Raw genomic sequence first — 19,339 nt, 5'->3', positions numbered from 1 at the left:
AGGAAAAGGGCCACAAAAAACAGCCACAACCCACCACACACATGATGAAAGGCCATCATTTCAACTGCAGAGAGACATTTGATCAACATTCTTTAGCCTACCAAGGCATGTAATGCCAAACAGAGACCAACCCTTACCTTGGATCTCTTTTTCTGCTGGTTCTGGTTTCCACCTCGTTTCTGGGGATAACAAAAAAAGGAAGCATTTATCACTTCAGTGGACAATATGCCTGACAAGAGCATTACCAATAAAGAAAGACACTAATTCACTCCGAAATAATACTTTAATCAGTTGATGCTGCAAAAATAAGTCTCCCAAACCCAGTTTGGAAAGCAGGGAAAACCAAGAATCATCTCTGCTCACTTCATTTTAAGAACAGGTATAAGCAAAAGGCACACTGCAGAGTGCTCTGTAATTCTGCATATAATAAAAACATAAGAAAAGGCATACTTAAGTAAATGCTCTCCCTCTCCAAATTCCTCTTACATTGCAGTCTCTCCCTTTATTCTTATGTTTGTTTGAGCAAAAAGGAATAAAATCCCCTCATCCGATAGTCTTCTTATCAAATTACCTTCTTAGGCTTTGCATAACAACTGTTTGTTGGCAGTAACACCTACAAACCAAACCACACATTAAGTAATTGTTCAGTATCGTTACCTGTAAAGTCACGAGATCGAGGTAGTTTTCTGAACCCCCAAAGAGGGAAAACAGTCAAATATACCATCAACCTCTAACACAGATGCCTAGCAATTAACTTCTCAAACCTTAGCAACACGGATGGCAGCCTAAAGAGCTTGAAAGGTATAACAAATAACACTATTTATTATATAGGGAGATAAAAGAACCCAAAATAAAAGTAATTAAAACCATAAAATAAAAGGGCCTCAACACTATAACACAAAAACCAGGGGAACTGCAGGCAATGAAAGATCACACAAACGGAAAGGCAATGGTAGCACACTGATATTTAATGCGCCCATTCACTGGTCCCATCTTACCTGCAGCTCTGTCTTGGCATCACTCAGCTTCTCCTCCTTCTCGTCCACTTCCGAGCTTTCAGACTTAGTGAGGATGCAGTTGTCCGGGTTAGCCTCCAAGATGGCATTCTCCTGCTCCTTCACACCTTCCTCTGCTGTCTCCTGGCTCAATTTCCCTTGCTCAGACATTCTTCCAGACAGAAATGAAAACAACAAGATTTGGTGACCTGAAAGGTCAAGATACCACGACACAAACACACACACACAGAAAGAACACTGGAGGTCAATTTTCCCTTCAATTCCCAAGTAATTTCATTCCCTTTGATGAACAAATCAAAACATGCAGCTCAGGAGCTGAGAGACATATACACATGTTCCAGTTGAAGAGCTGTGCTGAAACGACAATAGTGCCCAATGTGGGGTTTGTACATGGTAGGAGCCCATGGTGCTCACAACCGGTTAAAAAACCCATAGATTAGAAAAGGTAATAATTCAATGTAAATATGAAATCTAAATTTGGCAATAAAGCTCTCGGAGCCAACGCTTTCAGGCATCAAATTGACAGCTCCATTATTAAAATCCTAAGCCTCTTCCCAAGCCCCACGTTACTCTCCAGTACTATGAAAATCCTGCAGGAAGCCCTTGGCAGGTATTTCTAATGAAGATCTCTTCAAGGAACTGCATTTACTCTCAGCTCACAATGGGTTGTTGTACAGAAGCTTTAAAGGCTTTTCAAAGTTAAAGCCTATTATTATTTTCTCTCTCTTTCTCTCCCCCAGCTCCCTCTCGAAGCCTCCCCCACTGATCAATTGTCAAGCAAGACTCATGAATTATTTAACTTCTCTTTCCCCATCCATTTGGCTTAAGCAGTATCTTCAGGAATAACAACTGCAGTTGAGAGAGGGAGTTGTTTCAGAGAGGGTCTTTGCAATACCTTGCTGCTTCTCAGCAATCAAACTGCGCTATGAAACAAAGCCACGCTTGGCCGTGTTGCTTTGTATAGCCTGTAATTAACATTCAACAGGTCTGATAACACTTACCTTCATTTTTAAGCGATGTTTTAAGTAAAAAAATACAACATTCCAAGTTCTACAAACTCCCATCTTCCAATTTTTGCTCTTGCTTTGCATTTGTAAGCAAATACAATGATAAAACCTTTCCTACATAATCTTTCCATTTGAGAAGGGTTGTGGATTGCACAACAAATGAAGCTGCATGGCTCGTAAATGAACCAACCGAACCCTGAAGCGCACAAATGAGCTCGCAGCAAGACAAGTCAAGCTTCAAGTGGTTCTCCTCCTCCCACCACCCTCCCCAGGAAGTCCCATGGCATTGGCTACTCTGCACTTACTACCGAGACTTGGACGCCTTTGCTAAGAACTCATGAATAGCAAGACCTGAACCTTGTCTGTTAAATAAATAACCCTTCCTTTGTTAATGATTTCCACCAAGAAAGGCACACGCAGGCACAAGTTCTTCACGTTACCCCATGCTTACACAGGGCTCACAAAACCAATTGCACTTAATCAGCTGCACCGAAGAAGCCATTTACCTGAAAGTCTGCTATAATTCCCACTGTCTTCCTATTGTCTTCTGTTGCTCTTCGCTGGTTAAGTCCACACAAGTGATCAATGACAACGTGAGTCCCATGTCCCCATTAACAGTTCAGAGTGCCAATCTCCATGCTGGTCCTTCAGAGAGTTTGACGGATCATAGTCAACCTGGAAAAAGACGGAGAGTAAGTAACAATGGCAACAATCATGGCACAAGGTAAGGATGCAATAGAGAGGACCAGTTTCTAACACGAATGACCAGCTTTGAGCAAATCACTTTCACAGCTTGATCCAGCTCCACCTGTCTCAAAACTGCCTGCTTCTTCTCTAATGAAGGCTAGAGCCGGCTGTTCAAGTCATAACAGCTCCTACGCAAGGAGCTAAAATTAACAATTGCATTATGCACCGAAGATTACTCACTTCAATTTTAACCTTTTTTAGTGAATTCCAACACTTTTCATTAAAAAAAGCATTTATACATATTTATACATAAGCTCATCTGTTTGCTTCAACAGAAATCAATGAGGGTTTGAGGAAAAAGGACTTGCTTTTAAACCAAGGCTTCTGCTCCAATTAGGATTTCAATAGCCAAACACTACTGAAAAGAAGCCGGGTGAGTGCTCTGAGAAAGTGACCCGCTTTGCTGGGATAGTGAATCGAGATGTTCCTTTCAGAAGCTGGAATGATCCAGAAGGGGAGCACAAGAAGGAAGAAATCCCATTCCCTGAGAAACGGCCACCAGAAAAGCTTCTTTCAAGGCACTGAGAAGGAAAAAGCTCCAGGCTTCGGTTTGGAAAACAAACCTGAAGGAAGAGATGCCTCAGCAGTGCAATGGATGCTGCTCATCAGATTGCATTTGCCAGCTGAGCAGCTGATCTGACAGGAAAGGAGCATTTTGGGATGAGTCGGACTCATTTCCAAGCCATGGCTGCGTGCCGAACCGCCTCAATCCATCAGGCACCGCTCCTCAAGGCTTGCACATGAATCACAGTTGAAGCAATTAGCGCAAATACACACCAGCAAATAGGAGGAAACATGGACCCTTCTGCTTGAGGGAAGGATATGACACAGACCCATGATTGAAAACCAGCTCTCTCTAACATTAGACCCCTTGTTTCTAAGGCACGTTTTCCATCCCGTGCAGTTGTAATTGCTGTACAGTACGTGGCAATGCACTGGAGCTCAACACACTGGAAGAGCTGAATTTCATGCACCAGATTTAGTCGTTCAGAACCCACTCTCTCTAGGAGCTCAGGCACAGAGAGCAGCCAAACAGGCAGCTCAATAACCTGCCACTGCTATCCTTCACATTTACACACATAAACGTGTTTCTTTTCCTCAAACCACTTAATAATGCACACAGACTAATACAAGTCAAGCATTCCCACTCTTTGGCATGTTCAGACATATTATCTCACTGACAAGCAAAGGATCATGATGGGAGTGAAGGAACAGCATGGAAAATTCTGCCTAAGCAGATGTATTTCATGGAACCAATACACAGAGAGGAGAGAGGGAATAAACCTCCAACTGAAAGAAAATCTTCCATCATAACCATCTTCTGTAAACCCTTTCCCTCATACTTCTAAAAAGAGATATAGGGCAACCAAAACCAACCACAAACCACAAACCCCAATGAAACACAGCGCATGCATTACAGATTAACCTGGAAAAAGACAGACTTTGCAATCAAAGCCCTTCTAAACTAGAAAATAGGTATCTGTACCAAAATCAGGACACACAAAAACTATATCAGGGTTGTTCAGTGTTACCATGTCCTGGGAATTAACTATTTATAAGGCAAACAAACAAAGCAAAACAAAACCATACCAATCAATCAAAGGGTATCATATCCAGCAAGGTAAGAGACCTGCCAAGACTCCAATAAGCAGCATTTATGGTCTTGTGCCAGAGATGCTTCACATAATCTTATCATGCTCTACCAAAGACATATTTCTTCATAAACTGAGTTCTCCATATGGTTACACTTAAGATCTCCAATGCCAACATCATTTTTCATGGACAACATACAAAAAGCCACTGAATTTCAAATTAAAGCAGAAAACCTCTGTAAATCTCCCCAAGAAAGCATAAGCAAGTGGAAAAGCAGCTTACAGGGTGCAGCAACCACTGTTCAATCCCACAATGACAGTGCTCCTTAGGTTGGAACTAGATGATCTTAAGGTCCTTTCCAACCCTAACTATTCTATGATTCTATAATTACCTTATCAAGGGGAAAAAACCCAAAGGCAGGAAGCACGGAGACATAAAGCAGCCACAGTCAAGCTCTTCACCTTCCTCCACATAGATTTCCTCCTCCTCCTCCTCCTCCATTAGGCAATATACAAGTGATGACTAATCATTTACATACTACAATACGTAAAATATACTTGTGGTTGTTTGGGTGGGTTTCAAAGGGACTCGGGTTTCTATAAAATCCTTCAGGGAGAGCATAAATAGCAAATAGGAACCAGTCAGAAAATAGCCATTGGGAGTGAGACGCTTTGATTGAAAATAAGCCTGCTTCTGGGATATCTGGTTATTCGGTGATGCCAGCACTTGTTACTATTGTCAGTCCTGCAGTGACAGCACTGCTATGGAAAAACACACTGGATTGTTCTCTTCCTTGTACATCAACGGAAACGTCAGCAGTGATTTGACTGTCAACACCGTCAGTACCAACATGACGCAAAGGGCTGCACAAATGCTCTTGTGGGTTTGATGCTTAGGTAGGAACCACAAAGCCTGTTGCTAGGTAAAGCCCACCTTCTTTATTTGCAAGCGAGCACGATTTCATAGCAGAGTTGGGATCTTGGAAGTGGTCTACAGGAGCTCGAGGCAATATTGCAGCCCCATATCTCTTAAAAGAACTTGAGTATTACACACTGAAATGCAATAGAAAATACAGGTGCCTACCAAGCCATTTGTAGACCCAGTTCTTGTACAGAATTTACAAGCCCTAGCTGATCAGCATACACTATGGGATGGGAATGGTAGGGTTTTTCTTTGCTTGCTTTATTAAGGGGATTTGCACTTCAGAAGCTGAGGGTACTACCCAGCTTGAGCAGCTACTGAAGGAGCTTAAACAGGAGCAGAAGAAGGCACATATGGCCATATACATTCATATAACACATACCACGCAGATTCCAAGAAAAGTCAGTGGGAAGGAATACACTTCATTTAATATGAGGAGTTTTAAAACCATACAAGAACTGTCAAAAAAGCACAGAACAATGAACAAAGACATTAGAAACCCCATCTCAGTTAACATCTGATAGCTACCCTGAGAGTACTGCACTTAACACCATAGGCAAGTGAGCCCCTTCTGTACTATGCATCAGGAAACATTGTGGTGGTCTCAAAGGCATCACATACTGAAGCAGGAATGTTGAGGTCCTCATGGTTCCGGTACATTTCAACATGTTCTCTCCAAGAGAGGATGAATGGGCTTTAAGGCCAAACAGCATACTCTTAACTGAGAGCAGGCACCCTATAAGAGTGAAACCCAAGGGCTCATCTCTTCAAACAAAGCTGCTAAGCAGAGAGGTAAAATCATTTGAGCCTGAACAGCTTCTGCAACTGCAAACTGCCTGATGCTGGCAGTACCTACATGTCAGGGTCCTGTTCACCCCCTCATGTGAATGGCTTGCAGATACAACACATGAGCTGCGAGCTGAGATGTCAGTTATGATTTCCACTGTGTGACATACACCTCATCCAGAGATACTAAGACAGCTTTGACTCATTATGGCTAACTTAACAGAAACCACTGGAAATGGACTATGGCATTATCTTATCAGTACACACAGCCAATGTGGCCAAACTCTCATGGCTTAAAGCATAAGCTTTCTGTTATTTGATTTACTTAATATATGCCAGTTCCTATCATCAAGCAAACTGAACACAATCTCAGGTTTCACACTGAAAACAAAAGCTTCAACTCTCTGTGGTGGCTTCAAAACAAACCTTCGGGATATAAAACCTATTGTTTCAACGCCTCCTTCCCCCCCCCAAAACATCAAACCAACTCAAACCACCACTAACCCCCCCCAAAAGGCAAGTAAAATAAATCCTGGAGCTTTAGTTTGAACACACGACTCCTCTATTGCCAGTCCTAGACTTCAGAACCTGCACCATCAGTCAGGAAGTACTGTGTGCTCCTTTCTCACTGCTTCCCATATATCCCATAGAAATACATGTATGCATTGTGAAGCTAAGTTTGCTGCTGTGTATTAGTATAGCAGGGGAATAATCCATGCCAGCTCTCACACCAAAATGCTTTAGTATGGAAAAAACCCAATTAAAAATAAGATATAAATTAAGGTTTTGAAACACATGGAATCCCACAGATTAAGAGACTGAAAACTAAACCTTAAAAACAAGGGGAAACAAAAAGGTATCTTTAAAGGAAGTATTTGAAGCCTCATTTCATTTCCCACCTCCCCTTGACTTCATGTTGTCCCTTCTCCATCTTCACTGCAAAAACAAGTATAGTGATTGACTGTTTTCTGCTCCTGTGTGCCACAGACCTCTATGGGTAAAGGGTTATGCAGACCTCCTGTCAGCAGATGCAATTGTTAATCCCAGGACTTAAAGAACACAAACGCCTGTGTACAAGCAACAGCACAAAGTCCACTGACCCATCTTGAACAGGCCAGCAAAGAGCCATCAGTGTCAACCATGGTCAAATCTGATGAGAACAGGGTGAAATGGAATATAGTGGAGATTTCAGACCCTATACAACAACCAGCTGTCTTCTAAAAGAGGCGACTGGATGGCATAAGGAGCAGCATCCCTGAAGCCTCCACCTTGGAACAGCACTGGCTTTCCTCCCAGCCTCCACATGAAACACAGCATTTGTAACCTATAGCAGGGATGAGAACAGATCAACAACTAAAAAACAAAGAAAGAAATAGAAAAAACCCAGAAACATAGCGCTTTTTTGTGTGGTTTGCACCTAAATTCTTCTTCTCAAAGGGGTCTTCTTGTTCCTAATGGATTAACACCAGTATTTTCCCCTTTAGTCCCCTGTCAGAAAACCTCATGTCAATGTCATCATCCTCAGCCAAAGAAGAATGATGAGGATGTTGCCTCTAGCTTGTTAGATTTCTCCAAAGCTAGAAGCTTTATCCAGGACAATAAATACAGATGGCCTATAGGAGAGCCTGTTTGGGTTTAATACTTAAGAAAAGGCTCACAAAAATGCTCTTTTATCTGTCACGATGACCACTTGAAGTCTTCCAGGATCAACAGCCTCAACCTATGAGCCTTTGAATCATTTGGCTTTCAAACACATGTGCCAAATTGCGTCTCATCCCCAGACATAAACCTGACAAATTTCCCTACAAAGCCATTAAACTAACTGGTCTCACTGGTAGGAGGTGGAAAACAACTGAGCTCCCATGACTCAAAACACGCAGTGCTTCCAGCCACCCTTCAATGCACACAAGTCTTGTAAAACACACAAAGTCATTCTCAAATCCTGTAATGAAAACAACAGCCAACAAAGGCAACACACAACTCAAAGGGAACTGATCCTCACCTTCCCAGATAATCAGCTCTATTTCCCAGCTATCAAAGATGATTGTATCACAAAGTCCCCTTTAGAGGATAATAGCTTTATTTTGGGATTAGAGGGGGTCTAGGGAGGATGCTCCAGTTATCTCACTGCAAGGATGTTCAAGAACCTCACTGCTTGCCAGGACATTTCTCCATTACCCCATTGTATATGTCAAATACTTTGTACATTTTAATTCACGTGCCAATAGCTGTTCTGTATTTTAAACAGCTTTCCTGATTCCTCAACAGTTCTCTCCTGTGGGAAATAACTGTACATCACCTCATTATTTACTATTAGGCTTAAAGAAACCAATTCCTTTTAATTGTCAGTTAACCAAGTATACGTTATTTCCATTACCATGTACATCTCATTTAATTGTTATCAATTACCAGTCTGCTTCCACGTTTCCTTATGTCTCTCTCATGCTCTTCCTCCACCAGGACTGCACTGTGGGAACAGACATCCCACCACCCATCAGTGCACAGTGGTGAACGCACTAAAGAGGCTCTGTTTCCACAAACACCAGAAGCAGTTCAAAGGCAGTGACTATGACAAGGATACCCCAAAGGAATCCTATTGTTTCAGTATGAAACACTGATTAACAACACAGCAGAAATGAGCCCTGGTTCTCCCCCCCCCCCCCCCCCCCCCCCATCCTCATGGATAACCATGGATAAAGTCCATTTTGCTTTACACACAGGGACTATAAGATCAACTTGATCTATTTCTTCATCCAGTTCAAAGCTTAAGGATTTGACTAAAACCCAAGCCCCACACATCTACATTCTGAGCATACATGACGTTGAAGAATTCAGTCTAAGCAGACTGCAGGTAATCAGCAAGCAGCCAGCTAAGCCATTGTGCTTCATTGACCGTAACTAAGTGTGCCAAACACACACCAGTTGAGACCAAGGAGGAACAAATGTAACCCCAAGCACCAAACCAACGCTAACACAGAAACAATATTACACACTGCACACTTTGCACAGAATCTTCTGGACAGCTTTTCCCAAAGCAAAGTCTTAAAACACGTAATAGTCAGGACATGGATGGCCCATAAGTTACGGCCAATTGCTTTATACTTCTTCCATCACTAAGGGATGGATGCATAACCACAACGCAAACGCTGCAAGAACAGCCTGATGCTCACTGAGGTTCAAAGATGCTCTTCTTGATTGTTTTCTCTCCCAATTTATATCATGGTCCCTATATTTGATGCTGCCATTTCTTGACAAATGAGGTTCGTTTTCACTCGCCCGAGCTTAATTGGCAAACCCTGAAGGAAAATAATTGCTGAGAGCAAAGCAGCATTATGCTGATGAAACAGACCTGCGTTCAACAGCTAGAACGGCCTTAGCAGACAAGCACCGACTGCAAAACAGCACAAAGCTTTCACCTAACAACCAGAAGACAAACCCCCCCAGTGTTATTTCACTCCAGTTTGTCCCAGTACCATTGTCTGGAACAAAACCAGTCTGCAGCTAAAGAAAAACCCTTCAGAAAAGAGAATGTTATAGATCTATTGGGTTGGGTTTTAAAACCTTAAATCACACACACACATATATATAGGACTAAAAAATACTAAGAGATATTTCCTCCCATTTAACTTTGCTGCTCTGAACCCGTGCAATTATACTCTCCATATTCAAAGACAACTGGTCTCAAGCTTATTTTACTTCAGAGTATGTTGGCCAAGCTCATATTCCAAACAACTTATATAGCTATAGCTCTTCTCCTCCAGCAAAGGCAATGAAAGCTGGTCCTTGTGAGAGTTCCCAGTACAGTATTATCTTCTGACTTTAAATATATTATTATTAATGATATAGCAGCAGAAACACTTTAATATTTATTCTTCATTGTGTTTAACAGAAAATAGACTGGAATACAAATGCTAGGTTGATGGTTTCTTTTGGCTATCGGTATACTGAGGGGAGCAATGTCAGTGATAGTTTACATAGACAAAAACCTCATCAAGTTCAGTTTCTGACACCACTCTCCTGTCCAAAACCTTGCAAGAGGTGTAGAGATGAGATTTTGGCTATTTTCAATCAAATCTGGAGATAATTGCTGGTTTTAACTTGGACTCTCCTAAGGATGACTACTGCTTCTTGTCAGAGCCACATCCCCCTTGTTCTTTCATGGTCTGAAGCCCTTATGAAGGAAAATTAAGGCAGATCTTACTGTCCTAATACTATACAGAATAAACACAGATGTAAATGTCTATATATTAAAATGTGCATTTTATGTATTTCATTTCTGTATCTTTGCATTTTAATGTATGCATACTTGCATTTTCTGTAAATACATTAATCTCCTTTTGTTGGCATCAGTTTGGCTGGTATCAGGCAACACAGTTAAGTATTAAACACCACACATCACAAAAAGAAGCCTTAAGCATGCTATGGATTGCATTCAATGCTCTATATTGCCACGGCTTCAAAAGAAAAATGTCCATTCTAAGTATAAATTAGAAGTGAAAATGCCCAATGAGTAAATAGATGCTACAGAAGTCGATGAAACCATTACACATTACCACACAGTGCTCCAAGCCCCTGAGTGCCAAATACCCTCAGCTTAAGCTTACTTGTAGAAACAGAAACCAACATTTATACCTTTTGTAAATGCCCTTGCCAGGTCTAAAACCATTAAAAAGGTTCTCCCTCTGTGTTAAAAGCCTTATTAAAGCATGTACTGAGGAGGGATGCACCTTACATTTCCTCATTACAAGGTATTACACAACAACTCCTGAAGAATAAAACCATCCAGCAATAAAATACCAACCATGTATTTTATACTGGTCACCCTAATGGCCAACAAGAAGAAATCCTCTTCAAAAGCAGCTACAATAGTCAAGAGAGAAAAGGCAGAAACACAATTTACACAACCAGCAATGCCAGTTTATAGACTTGCAGCTTGCTAATACCCTGCCAGAAACCCTGTGGTTTCTGCATTATGTTTGCCTTTTCAGTGGGTAGCTCCAAGCGATGCTGTGAACAAAAGAAAAAGGCAGGAAAAGTGTTTCCATGTCTGTTTGTGTTTTTCAGGGAAGAAATGATGACATATGTATGAGAGAGGGCCAAGCAGTTCTGTTAGAAATGCAATTGGCCACCCCACATGTGCCTAGCCAAGAAAGCTTCATGACACGCAATAAAAGAGAGCAATGAATACACAACAGAAATCAAATATTCAAGCCAGTATCTCCAAGGAATATGTCCTATTACATTTAAACCAGAAGAAAAAATAGAAGAGGTATATTTAATCACAAAGGCCATTCAAGAAACAATCAGAAGAACAGTGAGATTTTGGGCTGCTTTAAATCTCATTACACAGATTGAAGTCTCTGCAAGTTCAAATATGATTTTAAGATAACTTCTATAATATCCAAAATTGTGTTTACCTGCTGAGAAACAATCTGTCTTACTTGGCACTAGGAGCCACTAACTGCATCAATGATCTAAAAACACTGGGATGTAAATTACAGGAGAGAAGCATGGGACTGAACTTCCATAGCCTCTAATACATTCTGTTTCCACTGCAGAATGGCCATAGCATCACTTCTTCTCATCGCTGTGCTCAGCAGAAGAGAGCAAACAGAAACACAGCACTGGAATGGTAGAGGGGGATATGTTTTATGACACCTGAAGAAGAAAAGTGGAGGTGAGGGGACTTACAATGACAAATATATACATACACACACACATATGTATATATATGCATATATATATACAAGAGTAAGAGATGGTTCCATGCTACAGATTCTTTAAAGATGTACTTCCAGGCTTGAATCCCAGCCTGGACCTTAAACAAGGCTGTTAAATGGAACCTTCATTTAATAGCTCTTGGAAAAACAAGAGGCTCTCATAACATTTCAGGAAGGCAATGCTGGGATTTTGGGATTTAATGATTGCTTTGGAACTTCAGCTGCCCCAAATTCTGCAACTAAAACTTCATATTGGCTGGTTATGAGTATTTTAGTAGTAGTCAACCATATAATCCAGTGACTACTCCCCCCACCACCCTAAGCATTTAAGAGAGTCTACCTGTAAATGAAGTACATTCCATCTATTTAATCATTATGCTATTGGAGCCTCAGGATTTATTCTGATACCTTCAAGATTTTACAGGCTGATGAAACATGACACAAGTACAAGAAAGGGCAAGTCAATAACCACTCCTGTCACTGTAAATCCAGCTCTGAGGAACTGTGATCCTGCTTGCAAATCACCCTTCCTAATAAAAAAGACCTTATCCTTTGCATGTCTTATTGCAAGATGTCAGAGAGCAACACCAAGAATTTATGCCCTTGTCTTTTCTTCCAACATTAAATACTATCTGCCCGAGACCTTCCCACAAAAGACAATAAATGATGCAAAACGAGCTTGCTGTAGGTTTTGCTTCATTTATGACACACTCTACAGCAAAACAAACCTCATTGAATATTGAGTAAAAACCTGTCTCTTCTGATTGAATACTGATTAAAAACCTGTCTCTGCTGTATAACTTGAAACCCTGAGAAGGGAAAGGGAGAATCAGTGTTTCATAGAAAAGAACAAGCCAAATGAACCATTCCAGGGTATTGTAAGTGCTGCAGAATCCCAAAACCACACAAAGCAATTCTGAAACTTGGCACAAATCCCCAGTAAATGCTTCCCTTCAAGATGTGGTTAAAACACACACGGACCTGTTGCATGCCATTCTGCTGTATATTCTAATGTATAGATGTGACAACTGCAACCAAGCTCACAGGAGGAAGCACAAAGGATCCCGCACCAACAGCTCTGCTGGAGAGCCACTGGACTTTCTCTAATACATAACTTCCATACAGAGCCATAAGATAGAGTGAAATCTTTCACCCCTTTATGAAAATGAAATTACCCCAGCCAAAAATATCCATAGTTCTTATAAGAAACTTTTCTGTGTGACTGAGTCATCACCCAAGGGTCTAAACCCGATGGTAATATCTTAAGGGAAGACTTGGCAGAAATAATCTTATAACAAAATCTATTTAAAGTTGGTTTCAGCTGCCTCAAAGTTCACTTAATTTCCACAAATCTTCAATTAAAGTGGTTGTATCTGTGCAATGTTCTCTATCTCCTCCTTAAACTTCAGACTTCCAGAACATCACTTGGATTTGTTTCTGCTGAACAGGGTTAACTGGGCTGAAGTTGCTTCCTTTTCCTATTGCCTAGGCTTCCATGTTGCACAGATTGTTTTTCACAGCTCTGTAGATGGGCATTGGCTTTGACATGTATGTACCATATATACAGAATAACCTGATGAGTTTCATTTTCTTCCCCTAAAAGTGTGACAGAACAATGTTAATGTCAAGAATAAAGTGTCTGCAGTCCATTCAATGCTGTAATTTAAGTGGGTCCATAGTTATAATGAATCCGAAACCTTATTAGCATAGTAGAGGTTGTCCTCTAAGTATCTAAGTAACTTCTCTTCAGGAAGGACCAAGAACAGGCCTGCCACCGCTCGTGCTACTGCATCATGCAGTCCAACATAGTAAAGGCTCAACTGAACATCACTAGCAAAGCCAAGCTTGTTTTGAGACCTGAAACTCCTGCATGCAAGGAGATCTGAACCCACCTCAAGACTATGATCCCAGTGCTAGAGCAAAAGGATACTTTCTGTGTCAGAGAACTATTACATAGATAAAACCTCAAAGAACAGTAATATTTGGCTTCTTTCTACCCCTCTTCTGAACCTTGGTTCTCCTGGAGGGGCTGTTGGGTCAGACAGCCAGCTTATAGAAAACAAGCACACAAGTTAGCACCTCTATGCTACTATGTGACCATAAAAACAACCGGTTTCATTAACAGTCACCTTCCTCTTGACTTACAAGCACCAAGTCAAGAAGCTGTAGCTGTCACAGCTACTTCCTCACAGTACAGCTTCCAACACTAATGCAAGTTTACCAGCAGCTGCTGGTAAACCATAAAAACCATGAAAAGCTGTAGTTGCTTACCAAATATTCCAGCTACCACCATGCTGTTAAAGCCTAATTTACCATTTCACCTGGACCTACAAAATGAAATATGTTGCATCCTGTCTGATGAGGAAAATACCTTTCAAATCAGTGTTTATCCAGCAGCCTCCACCTTTTGACAGGACCTGCTTGGAGCTACCATAACACAGGAAACAAAACCACCAGGCAAAATGAAACAGGAATGCAGTGTGTATGTTCAGGGACAAAACCAGATCTCTATTAAGAACTGTAAAGTCCTATCAGCATCCTGTTAATCAATGTTAAACCTCAGTTTCTCAAAATGCAGAGCAATAAGGACTCTGATACATCCATTAACCTCCAAGGAAAGTTGAACACTAAAATACCCTTATGAAAATCCAGCCTTTTATAATAAGATACAACTAAATAGGATTTCTGCACTTCAACTCCAATTACAGCAAATTAAGCAAAATCACTGTAAATGCAATACCCTGCTGTTGATTACAAACTATCCTGCTGCTCCATACGAACTCCTCTTGATTTCAATGGGAGTCAAGGAGGATGATGGCAGAAAGCCTGAAGCACAACAGTAACACACAGAAAAACGGAGCTGTCTTCTCCAACTGAGCAGAAATAATCAGACCTTTCCATCACCAGCTTCAGGTCAACCCTCCTGGTCCTGTAAGTTGCACATTAAAATCTGCATTGGGCTGACAGCTGAAACATTCAAACATCAGAACCAAATCAAACATGATAAAGATGAGACCCGAAGCAGGGTAAAAGGAGATGATGACATCCCACTACCGGACAGGGTAGGGCTTGCTATGCTGCTATAGCAGCTTGGTGATGTCTGCTTCAGCAATCACCCAGACCAGGTCAGTGTTTAAGTAACCCCCTGACTTCTACATGGTGTAGCATTAGCATTGGAGCTGTACAGCAGTACATGAACCCAAGGCTGCCTACACTGCACAACAGTACACCACTTCCCACTCAGCAGAATAGGACTTTAATGTAAGTATCCCTTCCCATGTGTCTGCAGACCCATATTTCAATCTGTTTTCCTAAACACCATTTATCTGAGGTTATTTGGAACTTACTGAGATGTAACGTGGCCGCAGTGGGAGCTCGCTGCTTTACACTTCTCATTTCACTGCATGCTGTTATTTATTTCATCTTGTATCAGTTTTCATTGCAGAAACCTTAAACGAAGGAGGACCGGTTGCTATGCAGAGTTCATGGGCATAGCAAGGTGGCATTCATGGCCTGATTTTTATCACCAGTGGGCACAGAAAACAGTTCATATGCAGAAGGAAAAACACATTCATGTTACATTTTCAAGGAGATTTTAAAAACACAGGAGTCAACACAGAGATGGCTCCCACAGCATGTATAATGTGTTATAAGGAGTATGGCATATTGTTATATTCTGTGTTTTATGCCTTCATACATATGTGCAACTTAGCCTAGTTATGATTGTTGTGGGAACCATAAGCAGCCATCCTGACAATTTCATTCTCAGCTGTAATGTTGTACTAATGAAGTTTTGGTACTTAATCTCCTTGTTTGTTTCAAAAATGAGGGAGGAAAAGAAAGGAAAAGATACAGGGAAATAGGGGGAAAAAAGAGGAATATTATCATTTTTATGTGTTCTAATTATTCAAGTCCATGGTGAATTTGGGGTTTAAAAAAGAGCTGAGCCTGTCAAGTACTGGGAAAACCAGTACCTACACTAATGTACTTTAAAGACATCACTCAGGCAAATAAATCCACTATCCCTTCTATATAATACTTTGCTATGACAAGTCCAGTGTGCATTATCACCAACACAGATAGATCCCCTTGATCGCATTCCCAGTATGAAGCAGACAGCCAAGACCTGCTTTCTCTCAGCCAGCTTAAAAACCTTGCATTTGCCATTAACAGGACATATGCAAACATAAAGGACCTCAGTCCTTTAACTGGAGACTAGCATGCCTCTAGTCTCCAATTAGACTAGAGGCATATGCTAACACTTGTCTGGATTTAAGATTGTAACGGTGAGGAGATGGATTTGGAAAAGAATCCCACCAGAGATGGGAATCTGTGTTTGCTGTGGCCGAAGACAGGTGCAAAAGCTGCCAAACATAATTGCTGGCATGCTACTTTATGCTTAATGGTGCATTTTTAGCTATGCAACCAAAGGTTAGGATGCAAAAGATTAATGGTCTCCTGAAAGATATTATCTGATAGAAGTGCCCAAATTTCCACTGTCAGGTTCAACAAAGGCTCTTTCTCCTTTCCTTGGAAACCTTACGTCTGGGAAACACTGGGATCTCACAGAATCAAACCACCAAGGCACTGACAGAGCACACTAACCAGCATCCATGCTGGTTGCTTCCTGACTCAGAATGGAACAACAAGCAGGACTCAGTGCTGAGTCATACCAGCCTACCAAAACCAGCATCTCTCTCAAACGTCCTTGCCTTGACCATGAGAACTTCTATTTCTAGCAAACCAACATGGCCTGAAATAGTCACCTCCTTATGCACAAACATGTACAGGATCAAGCTTCTTTCACTCATCACCAATTCTATATCAAAGGAAGAATAGCCATGGCAGAGAAAAGGCAATGATGGATCTTTTCAATTACAGTTTTAAAACCAACAGTGAAGAAGCTCAACACTTATAAACACTCTACCTACCAAGCACAGTTCTGATCCAAGCTGTGGATCAGAACCAGCCTGAAGCTGGTAGAATGAGAGCACCACAATGAGAAAGAAGCTTCCATACTTATGAGGACTTGCTCAATTCTTGTCTACCTTATCTTGAACCCCAAAATCCTGCATCTCTCATGTTTTGGCTACAATCAAAGCATGACAAGAACATTATTGTTTTGCAGGCTCTGGCATATAGCCATTTTCATACTTAGGACAGCCTAAGACATGAAGTATCTGACATTTCAGTATACTGCATGTGCACACATGGGACATCACAGTTTGCAATCTACATGGCGGCATAATAATAGTAATCATAATATTACAACATATAGAGCTAAGGCAATTGATCAGAATATTGGGTAGTACTGAAAATAAAACAAACCAGGAAAGAAAACACCAAATAAAACATGAGTTTCAAAGGTATTCTTACTCCTGTAACTTTTCACAAATAGATGAACTAAGTTTAGGTTCATCATTATCCTCCTATTTGAAGACATACTTCACTGGGAAATGCTTTCTCACTATTAGGAAGAACGGGACTTACCTTCACCAAGAAAACCCAACACTGATGCTACAAATGCATCTGCCTCCCATGCTCTGTCTGTGTGAACACTGATCTCTGTTTCCCCATCTGTCTCCCACCTATGTCTGTTCAATGTAAAGGACCCTTTATCAGTGTGTGGGACTAAAAAGGGAGACGTTTAATCACCTTTTGATCTTGGCTGTAAACTCTAGGCACAACTCCAAAGCATAACTGTTACGGCTACTCATTTCAGGAGGCTCAAATCAGTCCTTTGAAACCATTTGTAAGACTTTTCTCCTCCTCAAAAGGGCTTCTCAATATAAAACCTCTGAGGTATAAAGTCTCAGGCAGAGGAGCAGCAATAAAGAGAGGCAGTTACTGTGTTTTTGGTGGGTATCATGGCTGGCATTGTAACTACTAATAGGCTACTCCCTGAAGAAGGACAAAACACTTGGCTGTCCAAGCATCATTCACAGAGCCTTGTCAGACGGCTTGCATAACGTTGGTAGTGCACGCACCAGATCTCCTCTGAGGGATAATCTTTCCCTTCCCTTCATTATCAGATGCCTTACTATTACCCTCTGTAGTGTAAAGAAAGGTCTCTCAAGCATTTAACTTCTGGACAGCCACTTTCTTTGGGTTGCCAAGGGTTTAAACGCAATAGAAGAAACCTGTTTCAATTTCAGTGGAAGCAATTTTCTCAATATGTGAACATTTAATATCTTGTACCAACTGATTCAAATATCAGGCTGCATTGACTGCTTGCCACAACAGAATTAGCAGCATTTCAGCTGAAGTTGTGCTTGGCAAAGCTACAGTTCCAGCCCTCCCACAGCACAGTCCTGTGCGGCTGCTGGCTGTAATTCCATCCATGTGCTACACACCCTCCTGATCAGCTTACCTCCTTCTACACTGAAAATACTCTGCCTTCTTCTACTGACATCAAAGCTCTTTTAAGTCCAAACATTAAAGAGTTAGTTAATTAAAACATTAATGAGCAACCTGACAAAACTGACCAAAAAAAGACACATTTCCTCTTAGAATATAATACAATTAGAAAAACTTCTTCAGGTTTTATAATCTCTTATGAAAAAGGCTTATTGACTTAACCTGCTAAATAGCTGCATCAATCCAAGTACGTGAACCAGTGCTGTGCAAGAATGAACTTCATATACCTCATTGGAATCCATGGCAATTCAGACAGGGGAGAAAACAAAACAGAGTTATAGTAACATAGAACCTGAGGTCTGAAGGGATAATTTAAGTACATTAAAATCCATTTCTGTTTCAAGAGACACAACATAAAACTTTTCAATGCTCTTTAGTTCCTCTGCCAAGCACTTCTCTGAGTATGGTCCAAACTCACAATTACCTCCCAGGAGAGCATCTCAGGTTGGAGCTTGCTTTCATTGTTTCTGGGCTTGCTCCTATATTATGGATTATTGGTTCCAGATGTGAACTGGGGATGGTAAAGAGCCTGACCACTACCCCAGGTTTCCTTGGTCTTTAGGAGATTGTATAGGAATTAAAGGGAGTTGTGCAACTGGTGTGTACATGTGACTATGAAGAACTGGAAATGTCACTGGTTCACCTGGTTAGATTTAACTTAACCATTTTTATACCCTGCTTCTAACTTAGCTCTAGTTCACCTCTCATGACCACAGTGAATGCAAAACCATAGTTACAGTGAAGTACAGCTGAGCATTCTACATACATACAAGAAAGACAACAAGCAAAACAAGTCACTGAACCATGACTGCAGTGGTATCTCCTTTCACATATGGAAGCTAATGGCAGCTGAGTATGATCCTGCTGGGGACAAATGGGTAGTGATGTCCTGTACCCACTGACACACGTAATTTAACACTACAACCATCACAACTGCTCCAGCAGATCAGACCTAATTATTTGCCAGCATTAAGTCCTAAAGAAACATGGATGCAGGCTAGTTAGTGACACACGTGGAAGGCAATTCCTGCTTCTGACACACAATGTGGAAATGGACTGAATGCAAGTGCACTTTTAATTGCTCAAACATTGGATACATTTTCTCACCAGACAATCAGAAACCCAACAACAG

The 19,339-nt window shown here is 41.1% G+C and overlaps 1 protein-coding gene across 1 annotated transcript in view; it reads right to left on the bottom strand.

Annotated features, from left to right (window-relative positions):
• The window catches only part of ARPP21 (cAMP regulated phosphoprotein 21), a 118,167-nt gene that overhangs the window by 85,106 nt on the left and 13,722 nt on the right, over window positions 1–19,339 (bottom strand). Inside the window, exons 2-4 of the mRNA XM_034066498.1 lie at window positions 2,530–2,698; window positions 999–1,167; window positions 138–179 (exon numbers count right to left, since the gene is read on the bottom strand). Coding sequence (XP_033922389.1) covers window positions 138–179; window positions 999–1,166 — 210 coding nt within the window. The 5' untranslated portion in view covers window position 1,167; window positions 2,530–2,698. The remainder of the gene's footprint in view (window positions 1–137; window positions 180–998; window positions 1,168–2,529; window positions 2,699–19,339) is intronic.

This window comes from Melopsittacus undulatus, chromosome 1, assembly GCF_012275295.1.
Source record: "Melopsittacus undulatus isolate bMelUnd1 chromosome 1, bMelUnd1.mat.Z, whole genome shotgun sequence".
In the NCBI taxonomy this organism is placed as follows: Eukaryota; Metazoa; Chordata; class Aves; order Psittaciformes; family Psittaculidae; genus Melopsittacus; species Melopsittacus undulatus.
This window is presented reverse-complemented; position numbering and strand designations above follow the sequence as displayed.